This window comes from Cryptomeria japonica, chromosome 3, assembly GCF_030272615.1.
Source record: "Cryptomeria japonica chromosome 3, Sugi_1.0, whole genome shotgun sequence".
Taxonomy (NCBI): Eukaryota; Viridiplantae; Streptophyta; class Pinopsida; order Cupressales; family Cupressaceae; genus Cryptomeria; species Cryptomeria japonica.
In genome coordinates, this window is record NC_081407.1 from 811,612,823 (window position 1) to 811,626,414 (window position 13,592).

The 13,592-nt window shown below is 34.1% G+C and overlaps 1 protein-coding gene across 1 annotated transcript in view; it reads left to right on the plus strand.

Annotated features, from left to right (window-relative positions):
- LOC131054348 (FRIGIDA-like protein 4a) overlaps positions 1 to 12,298 on the plus strand; it is a 28,124-nt gene extending 15,826 nt beyond the window's left edge. The window contains exons 3-4 of the mRNA XM_057988834.2: positions 10,950 to 11,107; positions 11,207 to 12,298. Of these exons, the coding sequence (XP_057844817.2) occupies positions 10,950 to 11,107; positions 11,207 to 11,755 (707 nt within the window). The 3' untranslated portion in view covers positions 11,756 to 12,298. The remainder of the gene's footprint in view (positions 1 to 10,949; positions 11,108 to 11,206) is intronic.
- The last annotated feature ends 1,294 nt before the right edge of the window (positions 12,299 to 13,592 follow it).

The following is a 13,592-nucleotide window of genomic DNA, read 5'->3' on the forward strand; positions in this document are numbered from 1 at the left end:
AGCTTGGTTATTGTCATCTTACTGTGGAACAAATTGAAAACCTAAATCTTGCTGATATTCCTAAGGATCTTGAAGATGATGGGAACATTCTAGATTCAATATATGAAAAGAATAATATTGCAGATTCGCCACTTCCACTCATCCAGTGGTCACAGAAGGAAACCACTTCAATAAGGGGGAGGTTCCTGAATATTCTTGCCAATACTAATGTCTAGTTAACACAAAAAGGAATTCAATTGAATCCATTCTAGACTAGATCGGAAGATGACATTGCAGGACTAGTTGGAAAGACTTTTGAGCTGAGGATTAAGAGTAGGCAAGATGCAACTGCCCAAAAGGCTCCCAAATTCAAGTTTATTGTTGGAAAAGGGAAAGATACGGGCTAAGGAGAATCATCAGTTCAAGATACTCAGACATAAGAAGAAGCCGAGGAAGAGCTGCAACAAGAAGGACAAGTAGAGAGAGAGCAAGAAGAGGAGCTTGATGAGGAGGGATTACTTGAAATTCCTAGTACCTCCTAGTCCGAAAGGGCACAAAAATCCATTCCTCACACATCTCATGATGCTCCAGGTGGTATTCCTCAAGTTTCTGTTTCTAATCCTATTCCTTTCGGTTCCACCATTTCCTATGCTTCGGATGCCCCTGCTGTAGTGATTCACACTATTCCCTCCACAACAACTAGTGAGTCAGCCTTAGACACTCCATAGGACTATTGAAAATGTGTTTCTCCCAAATCTGACTGAAGTGTCTTCTTCTATGTTGGAAGATTTTGATAAATTCACGTTAGAGACTGAGCTTACACCTAAAGTTTCAGTCACGAAGAACCCACCTACAATTGTGACTTCTACTCCTCCCATTGTGACTACAAATGTACAGGAGCAAGAACTTTCATCTCAAGTATTGGCCACAACGTTTGAAGATGACTATTGAAAATGTGTTTCTCCCAAATCTGATCGAAGTGTCTTCTTCTATGTTGGAAGATTTTGATAAATTCACGTTAGAGACTGAGCTTGCACCTAAAGTTTCAGTCACAAAGAACCCACCTGCAATTGTGACTTCTACTCCTCTCATTGTGACTACAAATGTACAGGAGCAAGAACTTTCATATTGGCCACAACGTTTGAAGATGACACACCTCTACCACCTTGGTTAGTCTCTAATACTCCTAAGAGGAAGAAGCAAGCCATCTTTCCAGATGATTTTGACTTCAGTCAGTTGGCTCCTGATAAGCCAAAGGTTACATAGAAGGCTAAGACTTTGTCTAGGGTTAAGGTAGATAAGTCAAAGAACAAGTATGTTGAACTTGCAATACCTCCTCCAGATATAGATGTTGACAAGATCCAGCCCATAGACTATGTTATCAATAGGATTGAATTGGGCAGGCAAACCCATGAAGGAATCATAGAGGATGCTCAATCATCTTTTGATAATCTTCTGGCAAGGTATAACGAAGAGAGTAAAACAGGATAAGCTTAAGAAACAAGTGGAACAACTCACCAGTGTGTTGATTAAGATAACAAAGTCTTTAGAGATAATTCAGCTAGTAACTTCGTTAGTTGACGAGCAAGTCATCAAACAGATTGAGAAGGTCACTTCACAAGGCAGATCAGCGAGTGAATTGATGGATAGGATTTTAAGTCAAGGAACACATCTTCTATGCTTTGCAGTTACATTGATTAACAATTTAGGTGTTAAGTTCGAGATAGATAAAACATTGGATCTACTTTCACAGGAATTGGAGACGCAAGAGAAAGACTTCGACTCATGGTTGAAGTTAGAAGATTTTTAGTTGGATGTTTTGATAGATAATGGAGTACTTCCTTCAAGAGACATGTATATTGAACAAAGAGAAGCAATAGAACATTAGATGAACACTTTAGAAATGCTTATCAAGGATATGTGAAGGCACAAAAATAATGTAATGATAAAGGAAAGGAAATCATTGAAAAAGTATCAGAACTTCCGTGCACATTCCTTGATGAGAATCAAAACCTCTTCATGAAGATGTTATCATCAGAGAATTCAGCTTGCTCATCGGAGAAGAGGTTGCTAAAGAAATTATCTCAAATCTTCAATTGATAAAAAGATAGATATTCAGGTTAATCTGGACAAGTTGGCTTCCCTTCTGAAGAAGAACAAGATGTTATGTTGGCCTTGGAGATTCTATCATTCGAGTCAAAGTTGTCACGAGTCATACTCAAGGACCTGATGAAGAACAAATGAAGATTGCCTTGCAGAAGTTCGAGGAATTCATGAAACAAGATCATAATGGAGTGTCTGGTGACACTTAGTAGTTTTACATTTTCTGAAGATGTAGGTGCATTTTTGTAGTTAGCATTCGACACTTCAAGTGTCATTTTATATTCATGTTTTTGCATCTAGAATATGCCCAAGTTCTAAGTCAAGTAGGACTCATTTTTGACTTAATCATAGTTTGTTGTAGCTTTCCTAGATTAGCTCTTTGCCCCTCTCCTATATATATGAGGGTGCTCATTGTAATTATCATCTTTAATTTTATGCAACAAAACAATGCCCAAGTGAAGAGCAAAGTGAAACTTTCAGTTCATATTGTTATTTTGCAAACTTGATCAAATAAGAAAACATCTTTGGCATTCAGACTTTGTGTTGGATTCATTGTGGTTTATGGTGAGAGTGCTCTTATGTCATTCTTATTGTAAAATCTTGTTTTGATTGGGTAAAGCATTGTGGAGAAGTATTGTTAAAGAGTAGAACAAATCTTGTTTTGTTAACTTTGTGTTACATCGCAGCATTTGTAAGGTAGAATTAGTACAAAGATAACCATTTAAAGACTTTGAGTTTTATTTTGTTGTTTTAGGTAAAAGTTTATAAAATTGTAAGTGGGTATCAATACAAAGACTTTGTGCTTTGTCTTGTTATCTTGGAAAGTTCAAGTGTTATTTTCTCGTCCAGAGGAAGCAACGAAAGACTTCGTTGGAAACTTTGCTTCTTGTTATTTGTATATTTCATTAGTGTACTTTGAGTTATTCTGTAGTAACTTAGAAGTTGTTTAAATCTTTATTGCTCTTAATTGTAACTTCTTTTCTGAAAAAAGAGAAAATAATAACATCTATTCTAAAAAAGAGAATAAGATGATGTATCACCCAAGTTTAGATTAGGATTCATAGTTAGAGTTTTGTTCTAAGTAGAGAAGAGTAGTAAGCAAAGGGGGAGCCTTCCCTTATAGGTAGGAGAAATTTAATCTCTCGTACTGTGGATGAAACCACAATTTTGTGAACTTCCCCAGTTTACAAAATTTTCAACCACAAGTATCATACAATAAACATTCATAAAAATGAAAAATACTATTTCAATGTTAATTTGTCAAATTCATGACATTCATTATTCATTATTAAAACAGTAAAATAATTAAAAATGGGATACAAGCAACACTGTGGTGCCAGGGAGATGGGATCGACTTACCAGAACAGTCTTTTTACTGCTGGTTAATGATACAACGATGCACCTTAAATTCAATCAGTTTCATTTCCTTATGTGAGGAATTTTTGGTTTAATGGTTCGTCCATGTTATTTTGCAGCCTTTTAATGTCCTGATGGGCCTACTCCCTATACATGTCTATATAATAAATATGTAGCTTTTTTCCTTTTCTCAAAGATTAGTAATGTTAATGTTGTACCATTAGAGAGGGGAAGAGGTGTTTGAGCTAGGTATATTACAATATAATAATTTGACAATAATAAACATAGCCAATTTTGAGATTATCAAACAGTATATTTGCATACCAACATAATTCATCACTGTATGCACGTACATAAAAGAGCATCAGGATATATTCCAAGGGCTTTTTGGTAGCATAATGAAACAAAAACAGAAGAAAAGAAAATATGGCAGAGCCCATTGTAATATGCCAAAATAAAAACACAATTGTTTTCCTTTGAAAAGTAAACTGATTCCCAATAGTAGTAAACTTGCCCAAACAATCAATCAATATATATATAAATGGCCTGGTCAAAAAAGAGAAAGAAAATTGTTCTTTTAAGGAAAAAAAGTTGTATTTTTTTACAGTGGGTTTGCCTGGGGTTGTTTCGGTTGAATCCAGACCTGTTTGACAGGACTCTGGATATCTCCATAGGCATTTCGAATCAGAATCCAGATTTAGTTTGAATTGGACCCAGATCCGTTAGGTTTTCTGATCAATCAGTACTCGGCTGTTTCCTTGCAAGCAGATGAAACAAAAACAGAGAAGAAAAAATAAAAAAATATTAATACAAAATATTACTTCATTTATTTTGAACTTTTTTGTTTTTAAACCTTGAATTACTAGATATAAGAATTTACCAATTCAAGTTTATTTTTTCTATGTAATGCCTGCCTGTTGCTTGCATATTAGATGAATTGTAAATTTCTACTTTTTCAACTTAAGCTCATTACATTTGATAATGTTCCGTTGTATTTGTTATCTCTAATGAAAGACCAGCTTAAAATAGTTAAAGAAATGATCTGCCTTGGGGATTTAACATTAAGAAAGGGATTTAGCTGTTCTAGTGATGAGGAGTATGTCGTGGCATTTGTGTTGGACGATATATTTGGTGAACCCATAAGGACCCTCAAAAAAGGGAATTACATAAAATGGATCTGAAAAATAAGATTTTTATGATACTGAGAGGCATTCTATAGTGAGACAAGGGGTTTAAGAATTTATGTCAATAAAAACCCATAGATAGTAAAAAGGTGCCGTTAGCATAGGTCTGTGCTTGGTGGTAGTGGAAGAGTGGATTGCGCCGCAAGTAACTGACATCGAGGAAGGTAACCCAATTGATTCCATTATTTTGGATGAAAAATGCTTCAAGCATCTTCAGTGGTAGTGTAATGCTTTTATATATTTCAGATAGGCAATACGAACATCAAACTGGGATTATGTGATGGAAGGATATTTTCAGAGAGACTAGCAGCCAGATGCTGCTCCAAAATAATAGAAACGTAGCGGCAACATGAAGAGGCTCATAGCTAGACTGTTAGATGTTATGAAAGCCTTGAGTGCAGCCGAATGCATCAGCACTGGAATACCTTGCTCACTGCTCATTCTCCCTGGAATTGCGAATGCTGCAGCAAGAGTAACAGTAGCTATCGGAGCTGCAATTATTGAAAGCGTTAGGATGAGTTCCTTTTCAGAAAAAGCCCTCTTTAATATTCTGTGTCTTCTTGAGACATTTTTTATGATCTGACTTTACAGAGGATGCCTCTTCTTCCATCTTAATTATCTGTCTTGCCTCTCTTTTGCCAAAGCTATTTCTCAAGAGTTTCCTTGACTACTCTGAATTATTTCCTATTCTCAGACGTATTGATTCCGTTTTTAAGAAACGGCCCCTGCTTCCATCTCTCAAATTAGTGCACTAATCCCCTTTCTTTTCACTTCCACTGTCTCCTTGTGCTATGGTCTTCTACTCTTTTCTGTGATTCACAGATAATGGCATTTACAAATCCTTAAATAGCCAGAAAAAACTGCATTGAGATTGCTGGATGGCCACAGGCACTGATTTTATATTCCCCCTACGTTTTAATGGCCATTGATAAGATTAAAGAAATTGCTTTCCCCATGGAGGATGAAATGGTTTCCCATTTTATAGTGCTCCAAGAAAGATCAATTTACATGTCCTCCGGTACCCACTTGAGCTGGGGGGAGCTGGACCTTGTGACCCCGTGCTTTAACACAGGAAGTTCTCACCAATCGAGCCAGGCCCCTATAGCCCAATTTATTATTAGTATTTAAATGATAATATATCTTTTAATTATGTTGAAAAAAATAAGAATATGCAATAGGTAAATTTTGAACTTTTAAATTCAATTGCTGATTGGAATGAGGTTTACATCTTAACTGGTAGATAATAAATGTTTATTATTGTCTATTTGGAATATATAGTTTTAATTAGGTAAAATAAATAATAGAAAAATGAAATAATTGTAAAAATATGTTAAATTATATGTTTGATTTTAAAATTTGAGTGCAAATGTAAAAACCACATAAAAATTATGTGATTATTTGATGTTAAATAATGGTGGATGATTAGAATTTAATGCAATGAATGTCTTTTTTTCCATGAAATTGTAAAGATTTGTGTAAATTTGGCCTACAACCAAAGTGTATGATGGGGCAAGTTGGATATCTCTCGCCATAACACATACACACCCACGCGCACGCACACACGCACACAATATTAAAATTAGAAAATAAATTTAATATTAATATTTTATATTTCATTATAAAATTAATATATAATTTTATAATATTATATTAAATTATAAAAAGTAATATTAAGTTTTAATATATAGCATGTAAAAACAAATTAACATACATCTAACATAACTTTTAAAACACAAAATTCTCAACTGGAAGATTTGAAAGCCGAGATTGTTTATAAAATGAATCGCAATAGTTATGTTAGATGTATGTTAATTTGTTTTTACATGCTATATATATATCATTTGTTAAAATTTAATATCATTTTTTATAATTTAATATAATATTATAACATTATATATATATATATATATATAGCATGTAAAAACAAATTAACATACATCTAACATTTATAAAAAGAATCGCAATAGTTATGTTAGATGTATGTTAATTTGTTTTCACATGCTATATATATATATCATTTGTTAAAATTTAATATTATTTTTTATAATTTAATATAATATTTTAACATTATATATTAATTTTATAATGCTATATTAAATATTAATATTAAATTTCATTTTTAATTTTAATATTATATTATAATATTATATATTATTAATATTGTATAACATTTAAAAATATTATTTTACATCAAACATCAAAAATATTAATAATATTTATTCTACATCTTTTTAGAAATTTTTTTTAAGGCTATAAATATATATTTTATATGTTTTTGTAGTGATGAACCCAAAACAAACCCATCCCCAATTTTTATTTTGTCCAAACCCGCAATCGAACCCGAGCCCGAACAGGAACCAGCAACTTAGTTATTTAATATATGTAGGCTAGTATTAGAAACACACAAAAAAATATAGAAAAACCCAAATAACACTAGCTAACTTTTTAAAGATTTTGGAGTTTGGTCAGAAACCATGGGTTAGAGGGATCTCTTTATTCTTTTTTGAGGTTGCTAACTGCTTTAACGTGGGTACCATTTCCATTAGAGTTTGAACCTTGTACAGTGTGTTCCCCTTTACCACTACACTACAGCCTTTTAAACAAGAGACACGTCTTCTTGGTTGTGAGATTCTACATGCAATTTATCATATAGTAATATGCCTTTGCCTTGATCGTGTCCATTTAGTTTACTGTTATTCCATATCTATAATAACACTGATCCTTTTATTTCATATTTATAATAAAAATATGTTGCTGATTTGTAATGGGACATTCCCAGAATTGGGTCACGCATGCGAGGGTATTTGGCAAAGGTGTGGTGGGACACCTTTGGGTTTGTCCTGGGTGAACCCTGTCGAACCAAGCCCTGCAAAATGTCTTTTTCAATTTCTGTTTTATGAGCTGGGTGAAGAGATGTACCTCTAGGTGCTAATCTGCCAGTCCCAGTGAGTTCTTGTCTCAGTCCTCATCTATATATCTGGAATGTGATTTCTGGTAGAGTACGCACAGGTGTCTTGTTCAAATCTTCAATGCTAGCTGTGACTATCATTTGGAAGCTTGACAATGGGTGACATGCATCACTTTATTGTTTCTTTTCATGCAAGTTCCATCAAAATAGGGGATCTACTCATTTAAGCCACAATCAAATAATAGTCAACAATGGCACCAACTCATCCAACACCGGCAAAATCCTATTCTTGGTTGTGAATTCTTTCTAGTTTGTCATTTCTTTGAGAATGAAAGAGGAAATGCGCAAACAGAAATTAAACTATTTGATTCACATGCCACAATATATGGCAAACGTGGGTTGAGGGAGGCTCATTTCGAAAGAGTTGGGAGTGTGGGGAGCTTTGCTCACTATGTCATCCACTTTTTTATTAAAGAAGAGACTATAATATTATTAGATATTGGAGAGCGAGTATTACAAAGAAGTCATCTACTTATATAGAGTTTGGGAGATGCAACTGACAATTATTAAATGTGACATTTGTCCAAGATGCTAAATGCTAATAATAGCAACACTAACACACCATTAGGTCACTACATCAACATTATTACTAAGATAAGCCTTATAGTCCAATGCTCCCCCTTAAGACTTACTATACTAAAAGCAAAACATACTAACGCAAACTTAAAACTAAAAGCCTCAAAACCAAACAGAACCATATATTCTTCATAAGTTCTTTGAAAATTGTCTTTGGCTGAGGTAGACCTCTATCAAGCTGCCTTGTGAGCCTTATATATTCTAATATCCACTTTAATGCTTATTGGACTAACAGCAAAACAGGTTAATGCAATGACTGAAAACTAAAAACCTCAAAACCAAAATAGAACCATATATTTGTTAAAAGCTTTTCTTTGAAAATAGTTCTTGGGCGAGGTAGAACACCATCAAGCCGCCTCTTAACTTGTAAAGGTGTTTGAGCTAAACTTCTGCTTTCCTGGATTCTACATCCCCAAACTCCTAAATTATTGAACAACCATGAACGTTGAGCTACATCCACAACACTCTTCAACTTGTCTTATGACCCTCATAGTGGTATAATCCTCAATATTCACAAACTTTATTCTAATTGTGCAGCTATCTATGCTTGAGCTTTATCTACACTAGATCTTTTCTCGTCTTTGAAGAAAATGAGTATTCAGCAGTGAATTCCTCACCACTGCCAACATCTTTTACAATGGGTACATTATCTTCATTTGTTTTTTCTTTGAGCTTTCCCTTGGAAACATCATTGGCTCGAATTCTACAGTTCCAGGTTGTGTGACCTATTTTATTGCAGTAGTAACATTCAATCTCCCTTTTGTGTTTGAGATCTTCTACATGAGTGTAATGCTAGCTTAGGTTGAGGATCATCTTCAATGTCTCTTGCACTTGTTTTCTTTTTGTCAACTAAGAGAGCTGAAATCATATCTTGTTGAGCTTGAGGAGGTTGTCAAGGCAGATTGCTCAACAAAATGGCTTTGGCATCTTTGTCATGTACCATAGCATTGACTTATCTTTGTCATCTACCATAGCATTGACTTATGCTAGTTGTCAAAGGAGAGATCTTAGATTGTTTATGTGGCTACACGTAGATAATGACTTTGTCAGAAATCTTAAATCTGAAAAGCTGAAGACAATTACAATTTTCCCAAACTCTTAATTACAAATGCCACTTTCCACTTCCCCAAACTCCCAAATTATTCAACAACGATAAATGTTGAGCTACACTTATGACACCTCGGCTTACTTTGAACACTTTGAAAATCCTTTAAGAATGGGTATGATAAAAAATGGAAGGATGTGGAGGGATAAATTAAGTGGCGGGAAAGGTTTTTTTTTAAATAAAGTGGGACTTAAGTAAATTTCAAAGCCCAAGAATTTCAATATTAATTAAACTCTTAAAACATTATAAATGACACGATAAACATTATAAATGATACAACTTCACATCATTACATGATGTTAATGAGATATCAAAAGGATATTAATAATTAATTATTAAAGGTATAGTGAAGCTTCTATCATGGTATGGTCTATCTCATAGTTGAACTACTCGCGACTCGGCTCGACTCGCCAAGCCCTTGAGAAAAAAACTTGGCGAAAACTCGGGAAAAACTCGGAAAAACTTGGCGAAAAACTCGGCAACGTAAAAACATGCTTAATTTTAATAAAAAATGCATTTTTTTTGCAAAAATTAATGAGAAGATGCATCCTATGAGTCAATAAATGATAACACAAAAGAAACAAGCTGATTCTAGATATATTTAAATGCAAAGTGTCTACAAAATCACATCCTCATGAGAAATGCTGATGGCTGGAAGCAAAATAGTAAATAGTTTTTGTAAAACCAAAAGTAAATACAACTTCCTCTTCCCAGCTCTAGCCAAAACTAGTTTCAAACTTTCATCATATTTGAAATTTCATCATTCATACTCATAGTTTCAAACTTTCAACTCTAAAATGTATAATACCAATATTTCTTCAATGCTAATTATGTTGTTATATGGAGCCTAATGAGACTCGGAGGTTAAATTTTCCCTACTTCCATCAGCACAGTTTCTCCCTATATTTTTCGACAGGGGTTTGGGGACAGCGCCCCCAGGTTGGGGTCAAGGGGCATCGCCGAAGGATCCTGAATTTGACTAAGTCTGGAAAATTGAAGAATCCTCCAAAAACTAGATTTTGCATTATAACTCCTGGAGGTCCGAAACCACTCTCAAACATCCTGACAGTATATATGGAATATAACTTAAAGTATAAGAAAGAAGAACTTATACTTAAATGTTATATTCCATGTGTATATTCTGATGAAGAGAATGAAACTGATCTGAAAAAACAAAAATTGATAATTTTTTCACATGTTTGGGCCTCTTTTTTTAGTCTAGCCGAGTTTTTAAAAGAAACTCGCTGAGTTTTTGCAAAAAACTCGGCGATTACTCAGCGAGTTTTTTGCAAAAACTCGGCGAGTTTTTGCTGCGAGTTAAAGTCAGAAAAACTCGCAAAGCCGAGTTTTTGCAACTCGCCGAGTACTCTGCGAGTGTGCCATCTATGGTCTATCTAGTTAACGTTTAATATTTATAATTTAATACAATATTTTAAAAAATGGAATATAATATTATAAATTTAATAATAATATGATTATATATGATTATATATTTATTAACATAATTTTTACTCTAAATGTGTATTTATTTACGATTTTTATATTTTTTTGTACTGACAAAAAATAAACTGAACTCAACCATGTGTTTTTTTTTGCCAAATCTGCATGCTGAACCCCTGTATCTGAACTTGAACTGGCAACTTAGTAGTAAAGTAACATGTTCATATTTGTCATGCAGATATTGTAGAGGAATTGATTAATAAGGGAAAAGAAATTGAGGCTGTATATTTTGCATACTCATCTGGACTATCTGAAAAATTTCCTCCTGTGCCTTTGCTCAAGACATACCTGAAGAATTCAAAGAAAGGTTTCAGTGGAAATAATTCTGTTGCAGCGGTATTTTCTCATCTCTTATCTTCTGGTAACATTTCATGGTAGTAATTATATGCATTGAAGTTGCATTTGGTTCCTGAATTTTGGCTTCTGGCTTTGCAGAATGAAGCTAACTCAAAAGAGCTCAATGCTTTGAGGGCTGTTATTAAGTGCATTGAAGAGCTTAATCTTCAAACTGATTTTCCTCCTGATAGCCTTCAAAATCGTGTTGTTGAGCTGGAGAAGAAAAGGTCAGAAAGGAAAAAAACGGGCGTGGCTGTCAAATCTCAGAATAAGCGTCCACGATCAAGTGGTGGTGGTTCTGGAGCACGTTTTCCTCAAGCTAAATCTGGAAGGTTTCCTAAAACATATGCTTCAGCTAATGCTTCTGACAGGAGCTTCTATCATCGGTCTGCAGTTTCAGCAGGTGGTGTTGCTGCCTATAATTTTACTGGGCAGAGCACTTATGATAGGTCGAGTCAGCCAGTCTATGGATCATCCTATGGTGTAAGCCGAAGCCCAGTTTCTCTTTCAAAAACATACGCATATCCATCAGATGACATGGGGACATCTTTAAGGGGTTCTGGGTCTTACAATGCAACTGCCAATTATGGAAATTACAATTTTGGCAGTAGTGTGCCTCCTGTGTATCAGTCTTCGTATTTACAATAGTTACCTACAATGCAACTGCCACTAATGGAAATCACGATTTTGGCAGTAGCATGCCTCCTGCGTATCAGTCTTGATGGAAGGTATTTTCCTGATTTTCAGGGTTTATGACTTAGAAAATCTCGATGAAATGAAAATTATGCTGCCAATATGCATTTTTGACCGAGCAATGAAGAATTGTTTTTAGAGGATCTGACTAAATGATTTTGATGCATGTATTGCCAGAAGTGGGATGGCTTTCTGAATATGGCTCATAACAGCCATCTTGGGTAACTAATTTAGAATATGTTCAAAATATGCAAGTTAAAAGCATCAATTCACAATTCTGTCAAGAGATATATGGAACTTAGCATTGAATGAGATTATTTTGCTTGCATTAATTTTTCTGAAAGAACTGGTAGGCGACTAATAGTGAATCACTACTAGGGTGATTTTTATTTGTACTTCCTCTACATATGCTCTTTTGTTCTACAATTTCTTAAACATCATAGATCTCGTGTTGTTTCAAAAACTTTAATACATTGATAAGAATCTTCTTTGAGAATATGCCATGGTCTACCTTTTTCTTGCACTCCAATCAATGCTGTATCTTATCTTTTTATAATTTTAGTTGTAGTTGCCTTGACAACTAGCCTTCCAAAATGTGGATAGTTTTATCAGGATTATGTTTGTCGAACAGTCGGTCATTTAAAAAAAAAAAACAAACAAACTTACAAACCTAGATTTACTTACAATTAATATCTTATCTTAGACTCAAGTTTTATATATGCCAATAAATTCTGATGATATGCAACATGATTGTGCATGCGAGTTCTTCTGGCTATAACTGTGCCAAGATTTATAATGTCAGTGTTTCAACTGCCTCTGACATTATTCTCTTATAAACCAGTGAGAATGGTGTAGGCCTCTCTAAAGTAATTGAAAAAAATAAAAATACAAATTTGATTTAATGTTTTGTTTTAGAATTTAAAACCAAATTGTTTTTCAAATGGTGTTGGATTAAAAAAATATCTTGCGAAAGATTTTAATGATGTTCATACGCTCAAGCAATTTATAAGACCAATAGGAGCAACAAAAAGAATGAAACAGATCCAACCCTGGAACCAGGGCCTCCCCTGTAAAACTCAACATATCGAAGTTCACTTTGGATATAGAAATACCTTCTGAAAATGTCTAGCAGGCATTCGGAATATTTGGTTATTATCTACATGTTTTTGTATTTCAATCTGTTGAATGCCTGCAGACGTTTGACTGTCGTCTCCCCTGTTATTCAATTCAATTATTGTTAGGTGTACGTACAATACATGTGCTATGGAGGGAAATATGGACAGGTTTTTTTGGTCCTGATTGCCATAGCTGACCATTATATTGAAAGCCTGCATGCAATTGCCAATTAACCTTCAATTCAGTTTGTGTTACCTTCGCTTGAATGATCTTCGATATTTTTTTTTTCCGATTTCTTTAGACTCTGGTTTCGAATCATTAAAATTATGAAGTTGCTTGTCTCGTTTCCTTCATCTTGTTTTTACAAATACTTCTTGGGGTAAATTTTTTTTGCAGAAAGTTCCATCGTCATATAAAATTACTTTATGCTTGAGTTGGTAAATAACGTTGTATTTCTTGAGCATTTACCCAAGTGTGAGAATTTGACAGTCTTTTTTTAGCTTAATCAAATTTATACTCTCAAATTACTAATTTGCTAGAACTATGCCTATGAACTCTCGTGTGACTAAATAAAATTACATTAAGATGATCAGAGTAAGGGACAAAAAAATAAGAAAAATATATCAATTAAAACTTATATTAAGATGATCAGGGTGAGGGATTAATAATAGGAAAA